At 40.5% G+C, this 25,848-nt stretch overlaps 1 protein-coding gene across 10 annotated transcripts in view; it reads left to right on the forward strand.

Annotated features, from left to right (window-relative positions):
* ARHGAP19 (Rho GTPase activating protein 19) overlaps positions 1-25,360 on the forward strand; it is a 59,869-nt gene extending 34,509 nt beyond the window's left edge. For 8 of the 10 annotated variants that reach the window (XM_044753082.2, XM_044753090.2, XM_070485844.1 and 5 more), the window contains exons 7-12: positions 7,997-8,062; positions 9,810-10,001; positions 13,444-13,542; positions 17,519-17,629; positions 18,047-18,125; positions 21,566-25,360. In XM_044753082.2, coding sequence (XP_044609017.1) covers positions 7,997-8,062; positions 9,810-10,001; positions 13,444-13,542; positions 17,519-17,629; positions 18,047-18,125; positions 21,566-21,576 — 558 coding nt within the window. In that variant the 3' untranslated portion in view covers positions 21,577-25,360. The remainder of the gene's footprint in view (positions 1-7,996; positions 8,063-9,809; positions 10,002-13,443; positions 13,543-17,518; positions 17,630-18,046; positions 18,126-21,565) is intronic. The other 2 variants (XM_044753084.2, XM_070485826.1) reach the window with 1 other exon arrangement.
* Positions 25,361-25,848: the final 488 nt, after the last annotated feature.

Genomic DNA, 25,848 nt, shown 5'->3' on the forward strand with positions numbered 1-25,848 from the left:
GAGTCACCCTGCTTTTTCATGAAAGGCAGCATATGTTGGCAGCTGAGTAGTTTTATCCTGCCTGCTTCCTGCCAGTGGAATTTTGAGGGTCTGACAGCCTTGTTTATTTTGTACTCTTTGTCCCTTTTAGTCCAAATTAATAGTGTTTCTGCCAACATAATTTTCTCAAGAACTTTGTGGGTCTTCTGTGAGTTTTACTCCATTAGTTTGAAAAGACAATAGCCACACATACAAATCTTCTGGGGGATAAAACCTTCTCTACCTTGGTCTCTTACTGAGAAGACTGAGGGACAATGCCTGTATGCTTCCTAGAGGCCCTCTGCTTTGACTGAGCGGGTCTGTGAGGCACACTGTTACTCTCTTGAAAGGGCGCTTGGAATGCCTGAGTATTCTGACCTTTTGATATTTCTAAGATTTTAGCAAAAGGTTACACAGTCATAGCCTTGTCCTTTTCTTTAGAGTGCACTTTCCTGATCTTGAATTTCTTCATTTTAGCATCTTTTGCCATTTGAAAAGGCTGAGAATTTTTAAGACCATCCATTTCTGGTTCCTTTTTTTTATTGTGGTGACACATGACAAAATTTACCATCTTAACCATTTTTAAGTGTTCAGTAACATAAATTACATTCGTGTTGGTGAGCAACAATCACCATCATCCATCTCCAAACTCTTTTCATTTTGCAAAATTGGAACTATACCCATTAAACAGTAGCTCCCCATCCCCCCTTCCCCCTTGGCCCTGGCAGCCACCATTCTGCTTTCTGTCTCTGATTTTTGACTACTCTAAAGTACCTTATAGAAATGGAGTCATAAAGAATTTGTCTTTTTGTGATTAGCTTATTTCACTTAGCATAATGTTTTCAAGGTTCATCCATGTTGTAGCATATGTCAGAATTTCCTTCCTTTTTAATGCGAAGTGATATTCCATTCTATGTGTATACCACTTTTTGCTTATCTGTTCATCTGTCAAGGACACTTGAGTTGCTTTCACATTTTAGCTCTTGTGAATAATGCTACTATGAACATGGGTCTACAAATATGTCTTCGAGACTCTCCTTAAGTTCTTTTGCATACATACCCAGAAGTGGAAGTGCTGGATCCTATGGTAGTTCTATTTTTAATTTTCTGAGGAACTGCCATACTATTTTCCACAGTCACTGTACCATCTTACGTTCCCACCAACAGTGCACAAGTCTTCCTATTTCTTCACATCCTTGCTGGCACTTGTTATTGTGTTTTTGAGGGTTTTTTTTGATAATACCTATGCTAATTGGTGTAAGGTGGTATCTCATTATAGTTTTGATTTGCATTTTCCTAATGATTAGTGATGTTGAACATCATTTCATGTGCTTTCTGCCTATTTGCATATCTTCTTTGGGTTGTTGTTTTTTAGTTGTTGAGTTGTAGGAGTTCTTTACATATTCTCTGAATATTAATCCCTTATCAAATATATGATCTGCAAATATTTCCTCCCATTCTGTGGGTTGCCTTTTTACTCTATTGATAGTGTCTTGATGCAGAAAATTTAAAAATTTTCCTGAAGTCTCATTTATCTATTTTTTTCTTTTGGTGCCTGTGCCTTTGGTGTCATATGCAAGAAATCATTGCCAAATCAGATGTGAAGATTTTGCCCTATGCTTTCTTCTAAGAGTTTTATGTCTTACATTTAGGTCATGAATCCATTTTGAGTTAATCTTTGTATATGGTGTTAGGTAAGCGTCTAACTTAATTCTTTTGCATGTGGATATCCAGTTTAACCAGCACCATTTGTTGAAAAGACTGTCATTTCCCCATTGTATAGTCTTGGCACCCTTGTCAAAAATCATTTGGCCATATTTGTGAGGGTTGCTTTCTGGACTCTATTCTCTTCCATTGGTCTATGTTTGTCTTTAGGCAGTGCCACACTGTTTTCGTTACTGTAGGTTTGTAGTAAGTTTTGAAATCAGGAAATGTGAGGCCCCCAGCTTTGTTCTTCTTTTTTAGGATTGTTTGGCTGTTTGTGGCTTTCTTGAGATTCCGTATGAATTTTAGGATGGATTTTTCTATTTCTTCAAAAGCTGTTGTTGGGATTTTGATAAGAGATTACACTGAATCTGTAGATTACTTTGGGTAGTATTGACATCTTAGCAATAGTAAGTCTTCCAATCCATGCACATGGGATGTCTTTCCATTTATTTAGGTCTTCTTTAATTTCTTTCAGCACTGTTTTGTAGTTGTCATTGTACAAGTCTTTCACTTTTCACAGTTAGTTCCTAAGTATTTTATCCTTTTTGATGCTATTGTAAGTGGCGTTGTTGTCTTAATTTTCTTTTTGGATTGTTATTGTATAGAATTACAACTGATTTTGTCTGTTGACGTTGTATCCTGCTACTTTGCTGAATTTATCAGTTCTAACAATTTTTCTGTGAAATCTTTAGGGCTTTTTGCATATAAGATCATATCATCTACAAACAGAGATAATTTTACTTCTTCCTTTCTGATTTGGATGTTTTTTATTTCTTTTTCTTGCCTAGTTGCTCCAGCTAGTTGTGGTTCTTTTTTATTTAACAGTTTTTCCCTCAATTTGTCTCTGCTCTCGCATCGGAGCATCTTGATTCTCTAGTGTGTGCTAACAAGATGAAGATGAAGCCATATATATATATGTGTGTGTATAATAATATGTATAATATGTATATTATATATACATACATATATGTATAATATGTATATATGTAAATCATAATCTAATCATGGTTGTGCCATCCCACCACCTTGGCCATATAGTGCAACCTAATCATCACAAGAATGACATTCAGTCACTAGTATTCTATTGGTTAGAAGCAAGTCACAAGTCCCACCCACACTTAAGAAGAGGGGATTACTTAGGGTGTGAACATGGAGGCCACCCTAGGATTAATCCACCACAGGGTGGGAAGTGCTCCAGAGTCCAGAAATTAGAAATTTTCATTTCATGGTTTTTGGCTTAGTAGGCTGGAAAACAAAGGGTCAGGGATGTGTCATGGGTTTGGGTGCCCAGGCCAAAGATGTGGTCAAAAGAGGTCAATATCTAGACAGGTGAATTAGAGCAGTAGACAAAGGGCAACAGGAGAAAGAAGGGTTTTGGTGATGAACAAATATCTTTCAAACCAGTTCTTTGTATACTTCCTGTTTTGGGGAAGAACTGGTTCCAAAGCAAGCATGGATTTATGGGAGCTAAGTAGAGAGGAGTGGTGAGTATGGAGAGTAAGGCGTTTACCTGTAGGAGTTGTGAATCAAAATGGTGGGTTTCTAGGTGCAGTTCCTAAGAGCTCTCTCCTTCCTTTGAGTTCTCCTCTTGCTGTTGATATGGGGCTAACTGTTCATAGCCACCACCCTCAAGTTAAAAGAGAGGGGGATCTCAGAGATCTCCCCGCACCTCAAAGTTTCTGTGAGAGCTGAGCCCTTTCTCCCTTGCCATTGTCGTGTGTACACAGTGCAAGTATACAATGAAATGTACTTCACTGTGAAGGATTTTTTTTTAAGTGACTTAACACAAATTTATTATCTGAACGATGCTGTAGAAGTCTAACATGAGTCTCACTGGGCTAAAATCAAGATGTTGGCAGGGCTGCATTCCTTTCTGAATGTTCTAGGAGAGAATCTGTTTACTTGCTTTTCCAGCTTCTGGAGGTTTCCCATATTCCTTGGCTCCTGGCCTCCTTCCTCCATCTTCAAGTACGTTAGTGTTGTGTCTGTCTGACTCTTCTTCCGTAGTCACATTTCTGTCTGATCACAGCTGGGAAAGGGTCTCTTCTAAGGACCCCTGTGATTATATTGGACTCAATGGGATAACCTACCATAATCTCCCCATTGCAAGGTCCTTAACTTAATCACACCAGCAAAGTCCTTTTACCGTGTAAGATGACATTTCACTGTGGAGGGTTTTGAGAGCACTGATTGTACAGACCTTAGAGAGGAAACGAGTTCAGTCTCCTAGATGTAATTTAGCTGGGTACGAGTTCTAATAATTAGACTCTTTCAAACATTCTGTTTTTGCTTTTCCTTTCTCTTCTACAGATCCCTCCTTCAGCTTGGGGTTTAATTCTTGTTGCTACTTTATCTGTGTGTCCAGGCTAGTGTGAGCACTCTTTGAGTCTCTGTTGATCTCTAAAGGAGAGAAAGAATGTTTTGGAGATTTATTTTGGTCTCAGGTCTCTTCTCTTTGGATTTGGGTCAGAACTGTTGTCTGTGTGGGCACCTGCTTCACCCACACTGGCTGATTAGGTTCTTCCGTGAGCTTTTCCCCTGGATGAAGAATGCTTGATTGCTCAATGTGCTCTCTCAGTTATTCTGGGGTCCTGTTTTACCCCAGATTTTTTTTTTTTTCCCTGAAGAAGATTTGCCCTGAGCTAACATCTGTTGCCAGTCTTCCTTTATTTTGTATGTGGGTCACTGCCACAACATGGCCACTAACGAGAGTGTTGGTACACTCCCGGGAACTGAACCTGGGCCGCCAAAGAGGAGTGTGCTGAACTTAACCACTAGGCCATGAGGCCAGCCCCAAACCTCAGATTTGTTTGTTCTTGTGCTTTGTTGTGTCTTCTTATTCTCAGGCTTCTTTGGGTGGAATTTTCACCTCCTTAATCCGCATCCTGTGTTGCCTCGTTCTGTGTTCTTTGTGTTTTTTTTCCCTGCTCTTCCATTTTTTCTAGAATTCCTCTTAACTAGTTGTAGTTGTGTTCGGTACTCTCTGACCAAGTCTGGTTTTATCTCGCTGCAAAACATCTTATCCTAGGGACTTATATATACAGTTAAGGCCACTTCCCACTGTATCTGGGAAGTCTTTTTGTTGTTTCCCTATGAATTGTATAATGCTTAAGACCCTCAAATTTTCATTCAAACCAATATGCTACTGGCTCCCTTGCTGGGTATCCCTTCAGCTATAGTATCTTTTTGGGGCAGAGCTGTTTTTTTTAATTTATAGAATAGGTGGCATGGGTTCTGTCATGTTCTTGTTTGAAGGAATTTTCTTAAAGTAGAGTAAGTAGTAGAGTCTTAAGCTCTACTTTATAGGTTTTCAAGTTAAAAATTAAACTATAGATATAATGTCTTTGCCATGAGACTCTTTTTTAAAAACTTTATTATGAAAATTTTCAAATATAGAGAAAAGTTGAGTGAAACACTGAATACTCATAGAACTCTTAGATTCAGCAGATGTTCAGCTTTGTCTCTCTCTGTATTCATACTTTATTTTTGGTTGAACTATTGACAGTAATTTGCAGACATCATGATACTTCACCCTAAATACTTAAGCATGAATCTCATAAGAATAAGAATATTGTCCAAATAGTCACAATAGCATTATCACATCTAAGAAAATTAGTAAGAATTTCCTATCTGCTAATATTCAATACATATTTGAATTTCTCCATTTGTCCTAAGAATGTATTTCATAGCTGCTTTTTTTAAAAAAATAAGCTAATTGAATTTTATGTATTGCTTTTGATTATTATGCTGCTTTTAACCTGGAACACTCATTCTGCTTTTACTTCATGTCATTGATTTGTTGAAGTGTTCAAGCCAATTGTGTTGTAGAATATTCCACATTCTAGATTTATCTTATTGTTTTTTCAAGGTCATTTAACTTGTTCCTCTCTCTCCTTTTATGTGGTTCCTGTGAACTGGAAGTTGGGTCTAGAGGCTTGATTAGATTCATGTTAAGCAGTTTGGGCAAAGATACTTCGGGTTTGTGTATATCATAATGCATCGCATCAGGAGGCACAGAACGCCACATTGTCTCATTCCTAGTTGCGCTAATTTTGCTAACTGCCGAGTCTCAATTATAAAGGCACAGTTTTCCCTTTGCAATTAGTAAGGAACCTGCAGGGGGATTGCCTAATATAATGGTTTTAACATCCGTTGATAATCCTGCTGGAATCTGTGACTACACTGAGTATTACAAAATAGTGGTTTTCTGATCCTGTTCTGTAATCTTTATTAGCCGATGTTCTGTGTTGGAGAAGAGCTTTCCGTTTCTCTGTCTCATTCTCCTTTTTTTTTTGAGTATTTCTATAGACTCATGGATTTTTAGTTATTCACAGTGTTAGTTAGTTTCAGTTATTAGTTTTGATGTTCATGTTGTCCCAGATTTGGCCAGTGATTGCCCTTGCCAGCTGGTTCCTGCTGTGACTTTTTGACGGGACTCCATTAGTCTTTGGGTGTTTCCTTTCTGGCGTAAAAGGTCCTCACCTCCCTCTGTTCTTCCTCTGCCCTGGACCTGGGATCAGTTATTTTCTCCAGGCAGCCTTGGTTTTTTAACTCTAGGTATACTCATTGTTTCTGGAGTGTCATGGTGTGTAGGCTCTTTGAGAGCGAGGAAGTAGATTAAAACTTTTTAACAAGAAATCATCAGTTCATATTATTTCCAGTTTAGATTTAACATTACAGAGCTTTTTCTTCTTTATATTTGTATCTCTTTTTTCCTCACATTGCAATTTCCAGATTTTCATAGCATTTATATATGTTGTTTGCTTTATCCTACAATATACATAAATTGGTTTCAAAATAATACGGCTGTTACTACTCACAGTAAACCTGTACAAACTGCTGATGGGAGTTGAAGACTTCCCTGTAGGTCCTTTTCCCTTTGACTATACCTCGCTAAGGATGTAGAGTCAGAATAGTTTTCAAAAGTTAGGTGAAATAATTCCTTCCTCTGTGCTTTTATTCTCAATTTGCTATACAGATATGTTCTTTTTTTTCTGTTTGTGTTCAATTTTAGAGTTTGCCCTTTTTTCCTTTTGGATTTAATTTTACTGTTTGAATCTGTAGTATATTTAAATGGTTGAAAAGTCAAAACCACACAAAAAAGGTGTACTTAGAGAAATCTCAGTTCTTCTCTAACCATTTTCATTATTTTCTGGTTTATTTTCTTAGTGTTTATTTTTGTAAAAACAAATAAATGTGTGTATATTCTTATTTCTTCTTCTTTCTTACACAAGTACTTTATATACTGTTTTGTAACTTTTCTCACTCAACAGTAGATCTGGAAATTACTCCATGTCAGTTCATAAAGTGTTTCTTCCCTCCCTCCCTCTTTCCCTTCCTTTTTTTTTTTTTTGTGAGGAAGATTAGCCCTGAGCTAACATCTATGCCAGTCTTCCTCCACTTTATATGTGGGATGTTGCCGCAGCATTGCTTGATGGGCACTGTGTGGGTCTGTGCCCGGGATTCAAACCCATGAACCCCAGGCCACCAATGCGGAGTGTGCAAACTTAACCACTGCACCACTGGCCCGATCCCTCTTCTTTGGTTTTTAATGACTGCCTAGTTCTGCACTGTATGGATGTATAAAAATTCATTCAACCCGTCCCCGATTGATAGACATTCAGGTTGTGTCCAACCTTTTAATTAATCTGATCCAGGTGTGTTTTGTATTTCTGTAGTTATGTCTTTAGGATGGATCCCCAGAAGTGAGATTTCTGGGTTAAAGAGTAAATGCAAATGTAATTTTCTTAGATGTTGCCAAATTCTCTTCCATAGTGGTTGTATTATTTCACACTTCTAGCGGGACTGTGTCAGGGTACTTGTTACAGGTTTCTTGACAATATATCAGTAAGTTAAATTCTTCCTGTCTGTTGTTAGCCCATAGTAATTCTAAATGGTATTTTCTGTACAATGATCCTAAAATGTAACTTGGGGACCACTTGTAATTTGTAAGAATTTTGGGGGTGGTTTTTGTCAAATGTAAACATTACTACAAATATCTGTATTTTTGTGTCTGGCTCATTTAACTATATACATGTCTTATTTGAATCTTAAAACAGCAACAGCCACAGTAGTCATCTCACAGTTTTTCCATCAGATTTGCTGAGTATCTTTTTGGTGGAAGCTATGGGATAGGGAATTTTGAGGATCTTTTGTTTTTCCAAAGTAATCTGCCAGTCACGTCATTTTGAGAACCACTGTCCTTGTGTCTTGAAAGAATTTGAGATCCTACTAACTATTTGGTCTTGGCTTTCTTTTATATCTTGCCCAGGCTCCTGTTTACATTCGTGAATGTGCCAGATTGCACTATTTGGGATCCAGAACTCAAGCATCAAAGGTAAGAATAGGAAATCGCTCTTAGCCCAAACAAGAAGAGAGTTAATTAAGATTGGTGGAGTTTTAAAACAAGGTGTGAAATCAAAGTAAAGCCATGGAAAATAAAATGTTTTTAATATTATAGTTCAAATTATCTAGTCATTTTGAGATAAGGAAAAAGAATGAGAAGAAAGTGATATGTTGAAATAAAAATGCCCCTACACACAGTCTCCATGCCTGCTTTCAGAAGTGCTCCACTGGTGGACGGTATCCTTTGCATAGGAGTGATGGCCCAGACTGTGTGTTGATAGGTTTTTTTTTTTTTTATTTTTTCCTTTTTCTCCCCAAAGCCCCCCGGTACATAGTTGTATATTCTTCGTTGTGGGTCCTTCTAGTTGTGGCATGTGGGACGCTGCCTCAGCGTGGTCTGACGAGCAGTGCCATGTCCGCGCCCAGGATTTGAACCAACGAAACACTGGGCCGCCTGCAGCGGAGCGCGCGAACTCAACCACTCGGCCATGGGGCCAGCCCCTGTTGATAGGTTTTTCATAAAGCCCGTATGCATTCTTAGCACGTATGATATAAACAAACAATCTGTAAATAGCAGATGTATTAAGTATCTTACAGTAATAAGAGAACAATTTTATGTAATACATTCTCATTTCAGGTTCAGTAGTAAGGTAACACTCTATCAAGTAGCTAAAAGACTTGAGATCACATGCGCTTAGAAAGCAAATGTGTGATGTTTATAGCAAGGTTACATATGATTATTGAGCTTTAAAAGTGAGAAGTTTAAAAAACTTCACCAGCACTTTTTGATGATTTTTATTTAGTCTGTCTTGGTTAGAAATAAACTTAAGCTTTCATCTTATGCTGTTTTTCTTGCTCCTGTTTCTTTCTACCTCTCATTCAGCAAATATTTGGTGTGACCATGAAAACAGTGTTTGATTTCACCTAGTTTAACTGGAGTGTGGGTTTTCTTAGAGAGTTGTTTTTGTTCTACCACTGCCGTGTAGTTGTCATATCATGTTGCTGAGGGTGGGAAAGAGCACCAGCCAAGAGCCAGTGCGCTTGGGCTCCAAGATGGGTCTGCCGCTTTAGTATGTAGACAACTTAAACCTGTAGCTTAACTTCAATTCTTCAATCAAATAGGAATGCTGCTTCCCCTGCTTCCTTCACAGAATAGCAATGAGAATTACTTGCGATTAAAAGATGCTTTGAAAACTGGACTTTTCTATAAATATAACTTTTGATGGCGATATTCTGAATGAATTTAGGCTCTCTGGGTAGGTCATAGGAATGGGCTATTAAGATAGTCTATAGGGGCTGTCCTGGTGGTGTAGTGGTTAAGTTCACATGCTCTGCTTTGGTGGCCTGGGGTTTGTGAGTTTGGATCCCAGGGGCAGACCTACATGCTGCTCATCAAGCCATGCTGTGGTGGCATCCCACATACAAAATAGAGGAAGATTGGCACAGATGTTAACTTAGCGACAATCTTCCTCAAGCCAAAAAAATAAATAAAAGAGGAAGATGGGTAACAGATGTTAGCTCAGGGCCAATCTTCCTTACCAAAAAAACCCTACACCCCAAAACACTATAATTACAGGTTTTTCTTTATCTGATAATAGTATTTAGATTTTTCTTGTTCCTGGGTATAAGAATATACCATGTTCCCCACTCCATCTCCCCTTTTTGTTCCAGGGTTGTGGGAATCTGAAAGCAAAGCTGGCAGGATATATTAATTCATTTTTCTTTTAAATTTTCTCTAGGATGATCTTGATCTAACAGCTTCCTGTCATTCTAAGTCCTTCCAACTGGCAAAATTTCAGAAACGAAACCAGGTAGATTTCTGCTCTCATCAGGAGGAAACTCAGCAGCGTACGGAAGAGGCACTGAGAGAGCTGTTCCAACATGTTCACAATATGCCGGAGTCAGCAAAGAAGAAACAGCTTATCAGACAGGTGCCCAAAGGCAGGGGAACAGTGACAGGGCTTTAGGAATGTGATTGTGGTTGTAGACTCACTCTAGAATATTGTTAAGAATCTTATTTGCTTTTTGGCTCTTATTGGCCCAAGCTTTGGCTCAGCCAGGAAAGGAGATTTGTCTCTGGAACCTTGTGGCGCTCTCTGTACCTCTGTTCTGCTAGAGAAAGGAGTGGGGGCTCTTGCATTTCTAGGGTTAAACGGAAGGACCCAGGTGTGGTTAGTTTCTCTAATTTGGCCATGTACCAAGTTTGCTGAGAGAACCAGCAGGTACAATATATTGCTCCAAAGTTTAAACTCTTCAGATTTTCTTGGGAAATAACTTAATCTTTTTGAATTTCGATTTTCTTGTTTGTAAGGTTGTAATGCCATGTCTCATGGTTGTAAAGATTAGAGGTAATCTCTGTAAAGTGACTGGCATAGCAGAGCAAAAGTGGTAGCTCTTAGTGAGTTGTTTGCAGTTAGAAAATGTTGACGAAAATAATCCATAACCAATCTGTAAATGAAAATTTGGGTGAGTTTATTCTGAGCTGAAATCTGAGGACCATGGCCCGGGGCCTTTCTTCCCGAAGGAAGAAAGGGCACCAAAGAAGTGGGGTGCACAGAGTGGTTATATACCCCCAAACAGGGTGTTTCACATATGATTGAAATGTCCCTCCCACAATAGTCACAAGATTGCCCTGTTGCACAGCGCTTGATGGACACAGCAGGTAGTGGGTCTGCTATCTTGGTGGGCGTAGCAGGAGGCAAGTCTGTTGTCTCAAGCTGGGCAGTCACAGGTGAGCGCAGCAATCAGTTTCTAGCCTAAGGAAAGATGCTTAATCCTTAAGGAGACGCCAACGTTGGGAGGGGCAGGGAAGTTGCACCTTTACCTCAAGGGCCTTTGCTCTTGCCATAGGGAATCTCTAAAGCAGATATACAATGCATGCTCAACGGCCTCCGTCAGGCCCTTTTGAAAAGACAAGGTCAGGCCGAATTAGGTTTATACCAAATGGCTTCCTCATATTCTCCACTATATCCTATTGCTTTCCATTTTTATTTGTCAAAAACATATAAATCAAGGGCCTGGTCTGATACTGGAAATAGGAATTCTAGTGGCTAAGTTTGTTTATTTTGGAGCTATGGGAGCAAAATTAGCTCTCTCATTTGTTATTTTGAAACTCAAAGTGTAGCTTGAGTAAATCCTGGTGGGTTGGTTAGTTTCTTTCTCAGGAAACTTATGTTGTCTCAGCCTCTCTTGAATTTTAGGTGAGCAGGCCAGGTCAGCCTCTTGACTTCTTATTCAACTGGCACTCTCCTGAGGGAAGAAGTCTGTGATTTTATTTATTTTTTTATACCTAATCTCAAGCATAGGGCTAGACATAAACAAGTGCTCAGAAGATGTTGAACTGTGCTGTTCGTAAGAATTGACACACCCTTTCAGGGAAGTTTTCTGTCACTCCCTTTGAAGTGACTTTGAGAATGTGCTATGACTGGAATTTTACAGGGTGTTGGCTCAGTGTCATTACAGATTCAAAGCAGTGTAGTGATTTAATTCTTGGTAGAAACTAAGACAGCAGTTCAGGTAGGACAAGTGTAGTGACTTCTCTCATCAAGAACACTGAGGATGAAAGATAATACAAAGCGTGGGGCCAGCCCCATGGTGGAGTTTTTAAGTTCTCGCACTCTGCTTTGGTGGCCCGGGGTTTCACCAGTTTGAATCCTGGGCGCGGACATGGCACCTCTCATCAGGCCATGCTGAGGCGGCGTCCCACATGCCACAATTAGAAGGACCTACAACTAGAATATACAACTATGTACTGGGGGGCTTTGGGGAGAAGAAGAAGGAAAAAAAGAAGATTGGCAACAAATGTTAGCTCAGGTGCCAATCTTTAAAAAACAAAAAAAAGGGAAAAACTAACATTATTTTTGCTCTTTTTAGAAAAATAGGAAATTATAGAGAAGGATAAGAAGAAAATAAATCACTCATCCTACCACTGGTTACATTTTGGGTATTTCTTTCTGTCTTTTTCCTATGGATTTATTTTTACATAGTTATGATCATACCATATACTTTCTTTTATCTCTGGCTTTTTCACTAAACATTACAGCATAAGTATTTTCTCATGCATGCTTGCAAATTCCTTGTATACATTTAAAATACTGCTGTTTCTTTTTGAAGAAACTATAACTTTCTATTTCCTGATTTTTTTCTATGATTATAAAAATAATGAATAATCACCATAGAAATATTCAAACCTTCAGAAGACTGTAAAGAAGGAAATAGAAATCACCTATAATTATCCAGACATAATCACTGATAACATTTTAGAGTATTTCCTTCTAGTGTTTCTTTCCGTGAATATGTATTTCACATTTTTTTTTTTGCTCAATTGAGATCATAATATATGTTCAGTTTTTTGTATCCTACCCTTTTCATTTAACATTATATTATGAGCATTTTCCCTCTCGTTGAAAGGCTGTAAACATTTTTAATGGTTGTATAATATTTTATCATATATAACTAATGTATATACACTTCACCTTCTACTGGACATATTGGGGAAATTAGGTCATTTTTTAGTTCATAGATTTTTGTTCGTAAGTATTTTTATTGCAGATTACTTCCTAGAAGTGGCATGATCAAAGAGTATGCGGTGTTTTTTTTTGGTTGATACATCTACTAGATGCCTCCTTCTGTCTCTCCTTCCCCTCACCCCAAAAAATTGCCAAGGTTTGTTTGTTTGAAGAAACTTTTAAATTTGCAATAATTTAGATTTAGAGGAAAATTGCAAAGATAATGCAGAGACTTATTCCCACATACCCTTCACTTGGTCCCTCCTCATACTGACATTGTCAAAACTGAGAAATTAATATTGTCACAACACTATTAACATTCCAGACTTTATCCAGATTTTACCAGTTTTTCCACTAATATCCTTTTTCTGTTTTAGGATCCAATCCAGGACCCCACACTGCATTTACACACCCGTACACACATTCTCTCTCTCCCCCTCACTTTCTCTCTACACTTTATTTGTGAAAGAGACCAGATTGTTAGTCTCTCACAGTCTGGATTTTGCTCTTTGCATCCCTGTGGTGTTATTTAAGATGTTCCTCAGTCCTCTGTATTTGCTATAAACTGGTAGTTAGGGCTCATTGTAGAAGCTTGATCTGATTCCAATTCCATTTTTTTTTTGGTGTGCACTATTTAATTTAACTTAATTTAATTAACCCTCAGACTAATTTAATAAATTTTGACTTGTTTTTGGCAGCATGATTTCTGCCTTTGTGATTTGCTTGCCAACTTGCTAATCCATATATATACAGACTCACTTTTTCCTGGACTTTTCTGGGTATTTACACTTAGCTATTGGTTGTCACAGAATGCTGTCTCCTGATGGGAGAATATGAACAAAATGTTCTGTATGTTTTCTTTTAGTTTAATAAGCACGCTGCGACCCAGACACCCCAGAAGGAACCTTGTACTCCCCGGGCACAGAAGAGGGCCCGGTCACGGTCCTTCAGCGGCCTTATTAAGGTGAGTATGCTGTTCTGTTGTTTTCAGCGTTGGCTGTAAGAATACTTAGCATCTGACTTTTCTTATGCATAAACCGTTTTCTTCACTCTTTGGGATCCTATAAAGGGTTCATGTGTCAGGTGATAAGGATAGAATTTAGAAAAGCTTTTATTTTTCAAAGCATTTTGTTGTGTTTCCAATCGGAGAAGGGGCTCTATGTTAGAAGTGAGGAATGAAAGCAGTGAAGGCCCTTCCTCTCTTCTGGGGCTGAGGCAGAGCCTCCTCCCGAGCAGACAGGCTCTTTTGCTTCACAACCTGCCTTGTGCCACACACTTCCTTGTGCCATTTGCAATAATGTTATGGAGAAGTGAGAAAGTTGACAGAAACAAGGGAAATTGTTAGAAAATAGATTTTCTAATAGACTAATGAGTTTTTGGTATCTCAAATTTTTGTGAACTTAATATTTTGGTCAGCTGTTGTATTCCCTTCCTTTGTATCAAATTCATTAAAAATCTTGTTTTTAAAACACATGCAATGTATACTTCTGTGCTGTTGCTGCCATCACTGCAGATTGAATTTACCAGTCTGTGACCATCTGCACTTGCAGTTAAGGGATACAGCCATCAGGTGGCAGTAGATAACTTGATATGGAGTTCACTTTTCCAGGCGTAAACAAACTAAGGCAAGGTTCTGGTTAACTTGGAGAGAGATTAGCACTATTCTTGGTTCTACTGTTTTTCTTTAAATTTTTTTTTTTGTTAAAGAATAGCACCTGAGCTAACATCTGTTGCCAATCTTTTTTGTTTTTCTCCTTCTTCTCCCTAAAGCCCCCCAGTACTTAGGTGTATACTTTAGTTGTGGGTCCTTCTGGTTGTATATTCTAGTTGTAGGTCCCTCTGGTTGTACTATGTGGGACACCACCTCAGCATGGCTTGAAGAGCGGTGCCGTGTCTGAGCCCAGGATCCAAACTGGCGAAACCCTGGGCCTCTGAACTAGAGCATGTGAACTTAACCACTTAGTCATGGGGCTGGCCCCTAAAATTGTTTTAACATTTTTAAAATCTATAAATCCAGCAACATTAAGGAGCTCTTTGCTTAAAATTAAAAATTATGCCCTAAAAAAATTACCTTGTAATATATATATTTTTTTCTTTAAGCTGCAGTTATTAGCAGTTGCAACTTCATCTAACTCTAATTTTCATTAATTTTTTTATATCATTAATAGAAGTTTAGAACTCACTCTCAATCCTGGCCCACTAGGGCCAGTAGCCTCTGGGACATTAGGTTTGCTTGACATCAGAATTTCATTTGCTATCAGCAGAGTGAAGAGGCAACCCACAGAACAGGAGAAAATATTTGTAAAACATGTATCTGGTAAGAGGTTAATGTCCAGAATATAAAAAGAACTCTTACACAACAGCAGAAAAAACAGCCTGATTAAAAAATGGGCAAAGTGGGGCCAGCCCCGTGGCCAAGTGGTTAAGTTCACACACTCTGCTTCGGGGCCTGGGGTTTGCCACTTCTGATCCTGGGCATGGACCTACACACCGTGCACCAAATCATGCTGTGGTGACATCCCACATAGAAGAACTAGAATGACCTACAACCAGGATATACAGCTATGTACTGGGGCTTTGGGGAGAAAAAAAAATGTGCAAAGGACTTAAATAGACATTTCTCCGAAGAAGATATACAAATGGCCAATAAGCACACATAAAGATGCTCAGTATCACTTATCATTAGGGAAATGCAAGTCAAAACCACAATGAGATACCAATTTACACCCACTAGGATGGCTATTATCAAAAAAACAGAAAATAACAAGTGTTGATGAGGATGTGGGTAGATGGAACTCTTGTGCACTGTTGGTGGGAATGTAAAATGTTGCAACCACTATGGAAAACAGTATAATGATTCCTTAAGAAGTTAAAAATAGAATTATTATATGAACCAGGAATTCTACTTCTGGGTTTATATCCCAAAACATTGAAAGCAGGGACATGAATAGGTATTTGTACACCCATGTTTGTAGTGGCATTGTTTACAATAGCCAAAAGGTAGAGGCTACCCAAGTGTTCATTGATGGATGAATCAGTAAACAAAATACGTATATCTGAACACAATGGAAGATTATCCAGCCTTAAAAAGGAGAGAAATTCTGATACATGCTGCAACATAGATGAAACTTCAAAACATCATGCTAGTGAAATAAGCTAGATACAAAAGAGCAAATACTGCATGATTCCACTTAGGAGGGAGGTCTCTGGAGTAGTCAGTCATAGAGACAGAAGGTACCATAGTGGTTGTCAGGGACCAGGGCTGTGGAGGAAGTTGGGAGTTTTTGTTTATTGGGTACAGAGTTTCTGTTTGGGAAGATGAAAAAGTTTGGAGATGGATGGTGCTGATGGTTGCACAACAATGTGACTATACTTATGCCACTGAACTGTACACTTAAAAATGGTTAAAATGGTAAATTTTGTGTTCTGTATATCTTACCACAATTAAAAAAAAATTATCTTTGCTAGAACCCTAGAACATTATTCACCTGCTTAGACGTGGCAAGTAAAATGAATATCCTTGGTTCATTTTACTTGTAATCCTGTCATTCCCTCATAGAGATGATTGATAACCAAAAAAGTTAAAGTCAAATAAATGTTTCTCTGTGTGTTAGACAAACAGATATTTCTTTAACTGAAGTTAGCTGGGTATAGTTTTCTCTTCATAGCGAGCTCTTCTCCTGCAGTTGGTTCTAGATGCATTGTTGCTTGAAATGTAAATATATGGTATCCTCTTAGCAGCTGCCATCTTCTTTACTGAGAGAGAATTTAGAACGTTAGAATTATAAAAGAGCTTACAATTCTATCAGAATAAGACATTTTAGAACGACCATTTTAAACATAAATATTACAAGTTTTAGAAAACAGAAGGGTAAAGTGTTTTCATTATAAATGAGGAGACTTTTGAGCTAATAGTGCATGTAAGTTTCTGCTCAGTAGCGATGGAGTAATGGAATGTCTTTGAACAAGTTCGTTAGAAGCTTTATAGCCGGTCCTGTGGCTCCTGGCCTCTTCAACTCTCCTTGCTCTGAGGTGAGAGCTGACTTCCAAAAGGAAGATGTACTGGTCTTATTTTTTCAGCATTTCTGTGTTTTAGCTGTTTGATTTCTATCCTGCTTTGATCCCTTTTTTTGGCTAGACTTTTTTTCCTCAAAAATTCCTCTCCTGTAAATGATTTATTATATCAGAATATTCTGAATATTGCTGCTAATATTTATATTGTAGAGCTTAATGTTCTGGTTTTGATATGTTCTTCTTGTTGGAAGTCAAATTTATTCTCTAAGGAGAAAAAAGGGAGATTTCTCCAAAGGTGGTAGACTTGTCGCTGTCAGCTGGTACAGGGAGTTACATCAGCTTCTGAGCCGTTTAGAGATGAAAGGGCTTTTAGTCTTGCTCTGAATGTCAGTACTGCCATGTGACCCTCTTAAGAAGGCCTCTACTCTCTTGTGGCTATATTAGAAATTCTTACAGAATTTCTCCAAGTTCCCCAGTCCTGTGTGAGGAAATGACAGGGAAGCAAGTCTTAGAGTGGACCCAGTGTAAGTACCCTTGGTGAGGAGAGGGGAGGGCACTCTTAAGAGCTGCCAGAGACGACATGTCTTTGGGGAAAAAAATTGTACTGGTGAGTAACTGGAGTTTCTTTTATGGTCTCTGAAGCACACTGTAATTGGCCTGTGTTAGCTAGTTTACACCAACTATACAACTGCTTCTAACGTTTCAGCCCTTTTAAATGTAGAGGAAAAGTGTTCACCTAAAGAAAGGCAATGATTTCCGGTTTTTGGTAACATGCTTGGCCTCCCTTGTGTAAGATGGCATGGGAGAATTTATCAGAAAGCCGGGGTCTTTTTTAACCCAAGAAACTGTAGTTTTGAAGGCCAGTTTGGCTATAATATACTTACAGTAGATGTTTATAAATCAAATATTTTCTCTTCCTAAACCAGCGGAAGGTACTGGGAAATCAGATGATGTCAGAAAAGAAAAACAAGTACGCTACTCCGGAATCTATAGCCATTGGTGAACTGAAGAGAGCCAGCAAAGAAAATATGAACTTAGTAAGATACTGTTCTTTGCACTTTCTCTTTGTATGTGTGCATTTGTAGAAAGGAGGAAAATTGGTATACTATCATCTGCTTTACTGTGTGCATATGTAGAGATGACAGACACAGTGAAATAGCTCTGCAGACAAAGTGCTGGAGGGATTAGTTCTGACTGGGGCCTCCACAGGGCGGGGAACATTTGAGCCAGGCCTGCCTGGCCCTGCCCTATCTGTGGACTTGTCCTTCAGGCTGTCCCAGGCATGGTTCCTTCATTAAGCCAACAATAAAATCAGTTCAGATCAATGAGATATAGCTACATCAGTAAAACTCTTCACATTAAAATTGAACAAATAAATAATTCCTCTGCTAGTAAAGTCTGTCTGTAGGAACAACGTTAAACATTTAAGCCACTATAAAATTTTCTTGTTGCAGGTGTATTCGGGCTCTCCAGCTGTCACAATGACACCAACGAGATTGAAGTGGTCTGAGGGGAAGAAAGAGGGGAAAAAAGGTACAAACGGTATTTACTTTGTGTTCTACCTGAATGTAGTTCCCTTCTGCATCTAGCCAGTCAGTAGCGTTCTTTGAATTCCCAGTGTTGTATGGTTGTAGTCAGAAGCGATGTGAAAACTGAGGCCGGGTCCTTGCCCTTGAGTTCATTTACTGGGTGGTTATTGAGCATCTCCTCAGCACTGTCCCAGGTGCTGAGGGGTAGAGCTGTGAACACAGACCCACACGGTCTCTGCTTTCTTGGATAGACAGAGCACATGTGAAAAATACTTGTTAAGGGGCCGGCCCGGTGGGCTGGGGTTCGCCGGTTCGGATCCTGGGCGAGGACATGGCACCGCTCATCAAGCCATGCTGTTGCGATGTTCCATGTAAAAGAATTAGAAAGACTTACAGCCAGGATATACAATTATGTCCTGGGCCTTTGGGGAGATAAAAAAGAAAAAAGAGGAAGATTGGCAGCAGATGTTAGCTCAGGCCAGTCTTCCTCACCAAAAAGAAAGCTTAAAACACAACTTATTAAGCAAATTAAAAGCAAGTATAAACTAATTTGTGAAACCAAGTACAGAGGTGCTGAGAATACAGTCAGTAAACCTGGAGTAGTTATGTTCCTTTTGTGTGTAGATTTAGCTTTGTTTATTCAGTGAAGCTTTCCAGATAAACAGCTTTTGGGGACATTTAGGACAAAAAGGATTATTTAGTGGTGGGACTGCTGGTTGCCCCAGGCTCTTGTGGTAAAAGGCAAGGGCTGCTGTGCTTTCCTCTGAAGCGTGCGGTTCCCTGGAAGACCAGAGGCTTTGTAGTTAGACATGATTTGAGTCATCATTCCTCTGGCCCGGGAGAACCATTCATTCTCTCTGAATCCAGGTTTTCTCCCCCGAAATTGGGGATGGTAGTTATGTCTACTTCACAGATTTCTTAGGTGGCTCAATGGAAATAATGTTTTGGAAGCACACTGTGACAGTTAAAGCATTAACAGTAGTCCTAATTGTTACGGAAGAGGATGGATGAGACGCGGGCTTGTTTAAGGCTCGTGCGACAGGTGACGTGGTATCTGAAGTGGTCTCTCACCCCTCAGACATGAACACGATTACTAAGTGAGACGTCAGCAGTAGAAAGAGAACAAAAGCCCAATCGTTATGCATAAATTTTATCCTTTTCTAGAAAATTAGATGTCTGTATAGTCTCCTTACTTACCACTGAACGAATTTATCTGAACTCTCTGTTCTTTCCACCTTGCTTCTCACTGCTAGGCTGAGCTGTCAGATTGAGGCAAGTTTGGTGTTTATGTGTGTCTAAATATTTCTACCTGTTTATCCATAAGTCAAAGTCAAGCATAAGTTATTTTTGAAGGACACATTGTTTCGTATCAGCTACACCTTTTGTCACTTGCATTTTTTTTTTTTTAAAGATTTTTTATTTTATTCCTTTTTCTCCCCAAAGCCCCCCGGTACATAGTTGTATATTCTTCGTTGTGGGTCCTTCTAGTTGTGGCATGTGGGACGCTGCCTCAGCGTGGCTCGATGAGCGGTGCCATGTCTGTGCCCAGGATTCGAACCGACGAAACACTGGGCTGCCTGCAGCGGAGCGCGTGAACTTAACCACTCGGCCACGGGGCCAGCCCCTGTCACTTTCATTTTTGAGGATAATCAAGAAACAATATCCTTCTATATTGACAAACGCTGCTTTAGGAAGAAAGAAATGCGTTAAAAAAATAAGCGAGTTTAATATTTTACCCGCAGGTTTTAGAGCAGGGATTCTTGACCTGTTAACTGTGGACTTCCTAAGGGTCCTAATAAAGTTCCTGATATTTTTGATGTAATTTTATATGTAGATGCAGCTATGCATTTTTCTGGAGGAGAGAATATATAGTTTTTATTAGATTCTCAAAAATGTTAGTGATTTAGAAAAGTGGAGGCCCACAGATAATGAATGACCTTCCACTGGATCAGGCGATGGCATTTTCACTTTGCTCTCTCCCTGGTCACTTCCTCTGTCTTGAACTGCCTTCCTTGGCTGTCATGTCACACTGTTCTTGTGCTCCTCCTTCCTTTAGTGCTTTTCCATCTCTGCAGTGGCTTACTGTCGTCTGCTCGCCCCTCCACCTCGTTGTGGCTTTCAGCACTCTACCTTAACTTCTCTGCTCGTCTCAGCTCTTGCTTTTCCTCCTCGTAGCAGCTTGGTCTCCTTCTTCAGCTCAGTTCTGCTATGATAAGGCAGTAGATAACTCAGTCTGCATCTGCAGATCTGAACCCTCTTTAATCTCTAAGCCCACAGATCTAGTTGCCTGCCATCTATTTCTTTTACATGAGTACAACCCTAGATTTTTTTGACGTGATTTACAAAAGGAACAAATATTTTTTGAAGACCATAATGCAATTTTATTATCATCATCGTCAATAGCATACACCAAAAAGATGTTTATTTAGCAGAGGGTTTCTCAGCCTGGCACTATTGACATTTGGGGTCAGATAATTCTTTGTTTTGGGGGCTGTCCTGTGCATTGTACAGTGTTTAGCAACATCCCTGGTCTCTACCCACTAGATGCCAGTAGCACTCTTCCCCCAGTTGTGAGATCCAAAAATGCCTCCAGACATTGCCAAGTATTCCCTGGGGAGGAGGGGGCAAAGTCACCCCCAGACGAGAGCTGCTGATTTAGCACCTGCTTATTAAAGGGCATTATTTTCAGCAGTCAGGATCTTACCCATTCTGCAAAGCTCTGCCTGTGCCCCTCCTCCTGTCTGAAGCCTTCTTTGGCTAACCCAGCCAGATAGACTTTTTCCTTTGAACTCTTATTAATGCTACTGAAAGGTTGACATTTAGGATGATTTATCATAGTTTTTTAGTTCACATGTATCATCTTATCTCTGTAGCTGGTCTCTCTTCTGAAAGACGTGGGCCAGACTTAAGAATTTATCCGTGGCCTCCTGTCTTCTGTTCTCTTCCTCCGATAATGACAGTGCCTTGCATCTGGGAGGCAATTAGTAAGCGTTCGCTGGTGAGAGGCGTGGTGGTGGCAAGAACAGGGCTCCAGGCTTGGGTTCAGTTGTTCAGTTGTCAGCTTCGCTGCTAATAGCTGTATATCCTGGGGCCAGTTTAACTTGTGTAGGCTTCCGATTCTTCACCTGTAAAGTGGCAGGAGCATTACCTCAAGCACAGGTTGTTGTGAGGATAAATGAGGTAATGTATGTAAAGACCTTAGAGCAGTGCCTGGGGAAAAATACGCACATAGTAAAGTGGTAGCTGTTATTGCCATTGAGATGATTTAATGAACTGAGGTTAGAGCAAGTGATGTTTACTTCGTGAGAATCCTAAATTCTCAAACTCTTTAACTCTCAGCTTGTAGAAAATATTAAGTTTAGATCCTCTAGCTTTTAGGTGGGATGTTTGCAAAAAGAAGTATTTATAAACATGCTTAATGCTCTTGTTTCTCTTTCAACCTAGGATTCCTCTGATGGATCCAGAGTTCTGCTGTCCACCCGGAATTTTCTCCTTAGTGGGCCGGGTGTCATTACCGCTCACAAAGGAGCCAGGACTTGCTGCGTTTTGAGTCATGAAGTCAGCTAATCCTCGGCCTGACTGATGCCTCTGAACCCGCTCACCGGAGGGGTCTGCGGGCTCTGCCATCTAACCAGGGCTAGCAGCTCGCTCGCTCTCTCTCTTTTTAATATTACGGGGAAACCACTAACCAGCCAGCCAACTTAAGCTGCACAGTCAATGGGCAGAACCAGGTGGACTCCAGCGCTCATTCCATGTATTTCTTCAGGCACATTCTATTTTTAAAACTATGAAAGTTGTGCTCAACTGCCAGTGATTTTTTTAAAAGGACTGTCAATCCTGGTAGATTGATGTTATTTTTAACTGATATTTTGGGCTTTTCTCTGTTTTGATAGTGTTGGGGTATGTTGGTGGTTGTTTCTTGTTTATTTGTTGTTTGTTAATTTTTTGTTAAAAGCCATTTTTGGGGATAGGTAATCTAAGTGGATTCTAACCCAGAAGTCTCTCCCTTCTTTTTCACCTTAAGCCTTGGGAAAGCTCTTTATCTCATGAGGCTCTATTCCTCAATACCTTGTGTCCAAAGAATTTATAGCTTTCCTGGAAATTTTCTAGTTCTTGGGCCTGAGATTGCAGGGTATTTGGCCTGCAGTGTTGAAAAAGGAGAATTCAGAAGGATATAATACTTTAACCAATGTCAATTATTAAACTGTATTCCTGCCTCCCTCCCCCCTCCCATCTTCCTCCCTCCCTCTCTTCCCCTTTCCTCTGTGATGCCAAAATAAGTGTGTGGTTGCTGAACTCGTTTCCTTCATTCAGTTTCCTCTCACCTAAAACATCTCTGGTGCCAGTACTAATGTGCCAAATTACTGTGACTCAAGGACAGTCTCTGACAGCTTAGTAGAGGTTTGCTGAAATATCTGTATGTAGCGGAAGCTCTGGAGTATGACTAGGATGGGGCTGGCTGGCTTTATGTCCAGGACGACTCCTTCTGAGAGGATTTAAAGGAAAGAATGTTCTCATTTGGAAGCAGTTGTGCCTTATCACCAATATTCCAGCAGCGGTTGCTGCACCGTCCCTCTCCTGTCCGAACGGGAACGGGAAGTAGTTGGAGGTGGGGCTGGAGCTTTGACTGGGGTGGGGATGTTCACATGTGCTTGTGGTGAGCAGCGGCGTGGCCTTGGTCTAGTGTAAGTACTCTGCCCGGAGAGCACACGTGGCAGGCGAGTGTTCGGTATGTGCCTGCTCTGTTAAGCTGTGCAACCACTCTCACCTGTGTGCTGGAGCTGAGTCAGGCCTCTGTGGGAAGCAGTTGCCCTCTAAAGTATGGTTGGCTGACCTATTTTTAAACTATTAAAAATGGTGCATTATTCTGAAACTAAGGAGGATGCTGGGGGAGCAGATTTGGCTTTGCGTCTGGGTGTCAATCTTCCATACTTTCTGTTTGTTTTGTGGCTGTAACAGCAATAGTGAGAAAAAGAGTAAAATTTGGCCTTCCAGCTTGATAGATTGTGAACAATAGATGGTTAAGGGTATCAAACTGCTTAGAAGCACATTTCTCTAGAGCAATTTTATGTCATTCTTAAAAATGCTTATTAACAAATCACTTGTGTAGTTTTCTATTTGAGTTTTTTTCTTCTTGAGAGAAAATAAAATTCCTTGCACTAGCCGTCAGTGGATTCAGACAGAAACCCCTTTTGGTGTGACCAGTCTGAGGGCGGTTCTCCCTTCACTCCATGCGTCCTTTCTCTGATCGTCGAGCCTTTCATCTGAGTGGTGTGGTCTGTTAACACATTCGATGTGCTGTCAGGTAGAGAGGGCCAAGCAGTGACCTGATGCCTCCTTGTCGCTGAGTTCGTTCTGGGAGGTGGCTGAGATTTAGGAGACTCTTGGCTGAATGGAGTCGCTATCAGGGTGGTGTTCTGGGGCTGGGATGGTGAGAGAGATGTCTGTCACGTGCACGTGCTTTTGTATGGCTGGCCCCCTTGGGCAGTGTAAGTGTGTATTTGGGTATGTGTGTTTCATTTAAGTTATTTATTAAATATGCTTTCCCTTGCTGTAAGGGTATGATTGGTCATTTTTTCATAGAAGCTGTGATCCAGTTGGAAGCCAAATTTGAGAAATAAACAGCATAACCTTCTGCCTTGTAATATGTGACTGTTCTAATCCTGTGGAATCTTAGGGAGAACTGAAAACAAAAACCCTTTATCATTTGCCACAGAAGGGTACTGTCTCTCTTCTGACATGGTGGGTGGGTATTTTTGAGCCAGTATTTAACAATTCTTTTTTAATCTAAAGACATTTTAAAAATCTGTTTTGTTGTGTTTAATTTTCACATTGGAGCAATCTCTTTGGAAATGCCTCTTCTTGTGGCTTTAAAACTTCATATCTTTCTGGGGCCAGTGTGGTGGGTTTTGATGTGGTGTCACCATAGGGCAGAGTGTGCTAGAGGCACAAGCATAAAAATGCAGACCACCTCCTAGATTCAGATCTGCACTGGGTGAGCTACACTGCTTGAGTCAATGAAAACCATGGGCACTGGCGCTTCTAACCTTTCACCCGATGGCCCAATGCGTGTGGTTTGAAAAGCTCCACTGCAGCACTGAGAGAAGTTTGAGGCACTGATTGTGCCTGAGTGCCAAAACCTGTTAAAGCAGCTGGTACTTAATGAGTCGTAACTGAAACCGCAGTTGATCTCCGCAAGCTCTTCACGCTGAATGTTCTTCCAGAGTCGGTCAGGAATGACAAGGGAGCACCTTGGCAAATGGAGAGGTGCAGGGCCGTGGACTGCGGCCACCACTGGGTGATCCAGAGGTCTCTGTTTTGTTGGCCTATAGGAAGACGGTTGATCCCAAAGTGTCAGAGCAGAGCCACTCTCTCCTCCCAAATAGCAGTGTCTGTTCAGCTTCCCTCCCAGGAACCTACATTAGGATGCGGTTTGAAAAGACTGCCTTCTAGGGGAACCTGTGACCACTGGGACCCTGCCCGATGGTGACCGACTGTGTGGCCGTGCCTAACTGGGGAAGCCATCTTTGGCAACAGACTTCTCTAGATTCTGTCTGCTTGCTTGCTTCGTACAGGGCCTCGCACAGATGCTCGAAACTGACGGCTCCCATTCTGAGGTCTTTTCTCAGGAGAACTCCTTTCCCCAGGAGAGAGCCTCGTCCCTGCCCTTGTCCACCCCAGAGCCTTTGCACTGAGGGCAGGCCTTGATCCACAAGGAGATGAGCATTTGGCAGGATTGTCCTAAAATTTGCGAAAGATTTGCGTTTCTAAGACGCACAAGCTTTTCAAACCAGTGGTAATTAACCCAATCTAAGGCTCAGTATTGAAAAGCTGGCTTTCCTAGAGGCTAATTTTGAGATCTTTCCACCGGTGGAGGGGCTAGTGAGGAGGTGGAGTACATAGCAGCCTGAGTGCTTGGTTACCATGGAAACTGGAGTGTGTGAGGCCACCGCCAGTGCTAAGGAGCCAGTGAGCACTCCCCGAGACGTGCTTGGGGGCCCGCAGAACCTGTTGGGAAATCACTCCCACCCTAGGTCCTTTCTCCATAGCAGGGTCGCCTTTGCCCTGTCCCTGACTCAGCAAGAGACGCAGGGTTTCTTAACTGTGTCACCATTTTTTATTTTTCATTCTTTGACTATATATCCTATATATATGTAACTGTAAAGAAACAATTATATGCGTTGTCTTTCTTTTATATTCATGTAATATTCTGAAATTAAATTTGTTTTATATCCATAAGCTTTGAGTGGTCTCTTAATTCACCTTTTGATTGATGGATTACTTTATTTTTATTTTTTTAAAGATTGGCACCTGAGCTAACATCTGTTGCCAATCTTCTTTCTTTCTTTCTTCTTCTCCCCATAGCCCCCCAGTACATAGTTGTACATTCTTAGTTGTGGGTCCTTCTAGTTGTGGCATGTGGGATGCCGCCTCAGCATGGCTTGATGAGTGGTGCCATGTCTGTGCCCAGGATCCGAACCGGCGAAACCCTGGGCCACCAAAGCAGAGCAGGCGAACTTAACCACTTGGCCACGGGGCTGGCCCCATGATGATTATTTTAAAGAGAAGTAGCCTCTTTTAAAAAGATTTTTTTCCTGTTTAATTGAGATATTATTGACAGGTTGCCTCTTGTTCTGAGGAATATGAAACCTCTAAGAGAAGCGCCTTTTTGGCTTGTTTTCCAGCCAAACAGAGTGGGTTGGGTTCAGGGGGAGCGGGGCTTTTGG

Source organism: Equus asinus, chromosome 2 (assembly GCF_041296235.1).
Source record: "Equus asinus isolate D_3611 breed Donkey chromosome 2, EquAss-T2T_v2, whole genome shotgun sequence".
Taxonomy (NCBI): domain Eukaryota; kingdom Metazoa; phylum Chordata; class Mammalia; order Perissodactyla; family Equidae; genus Equus; species Equus asinus.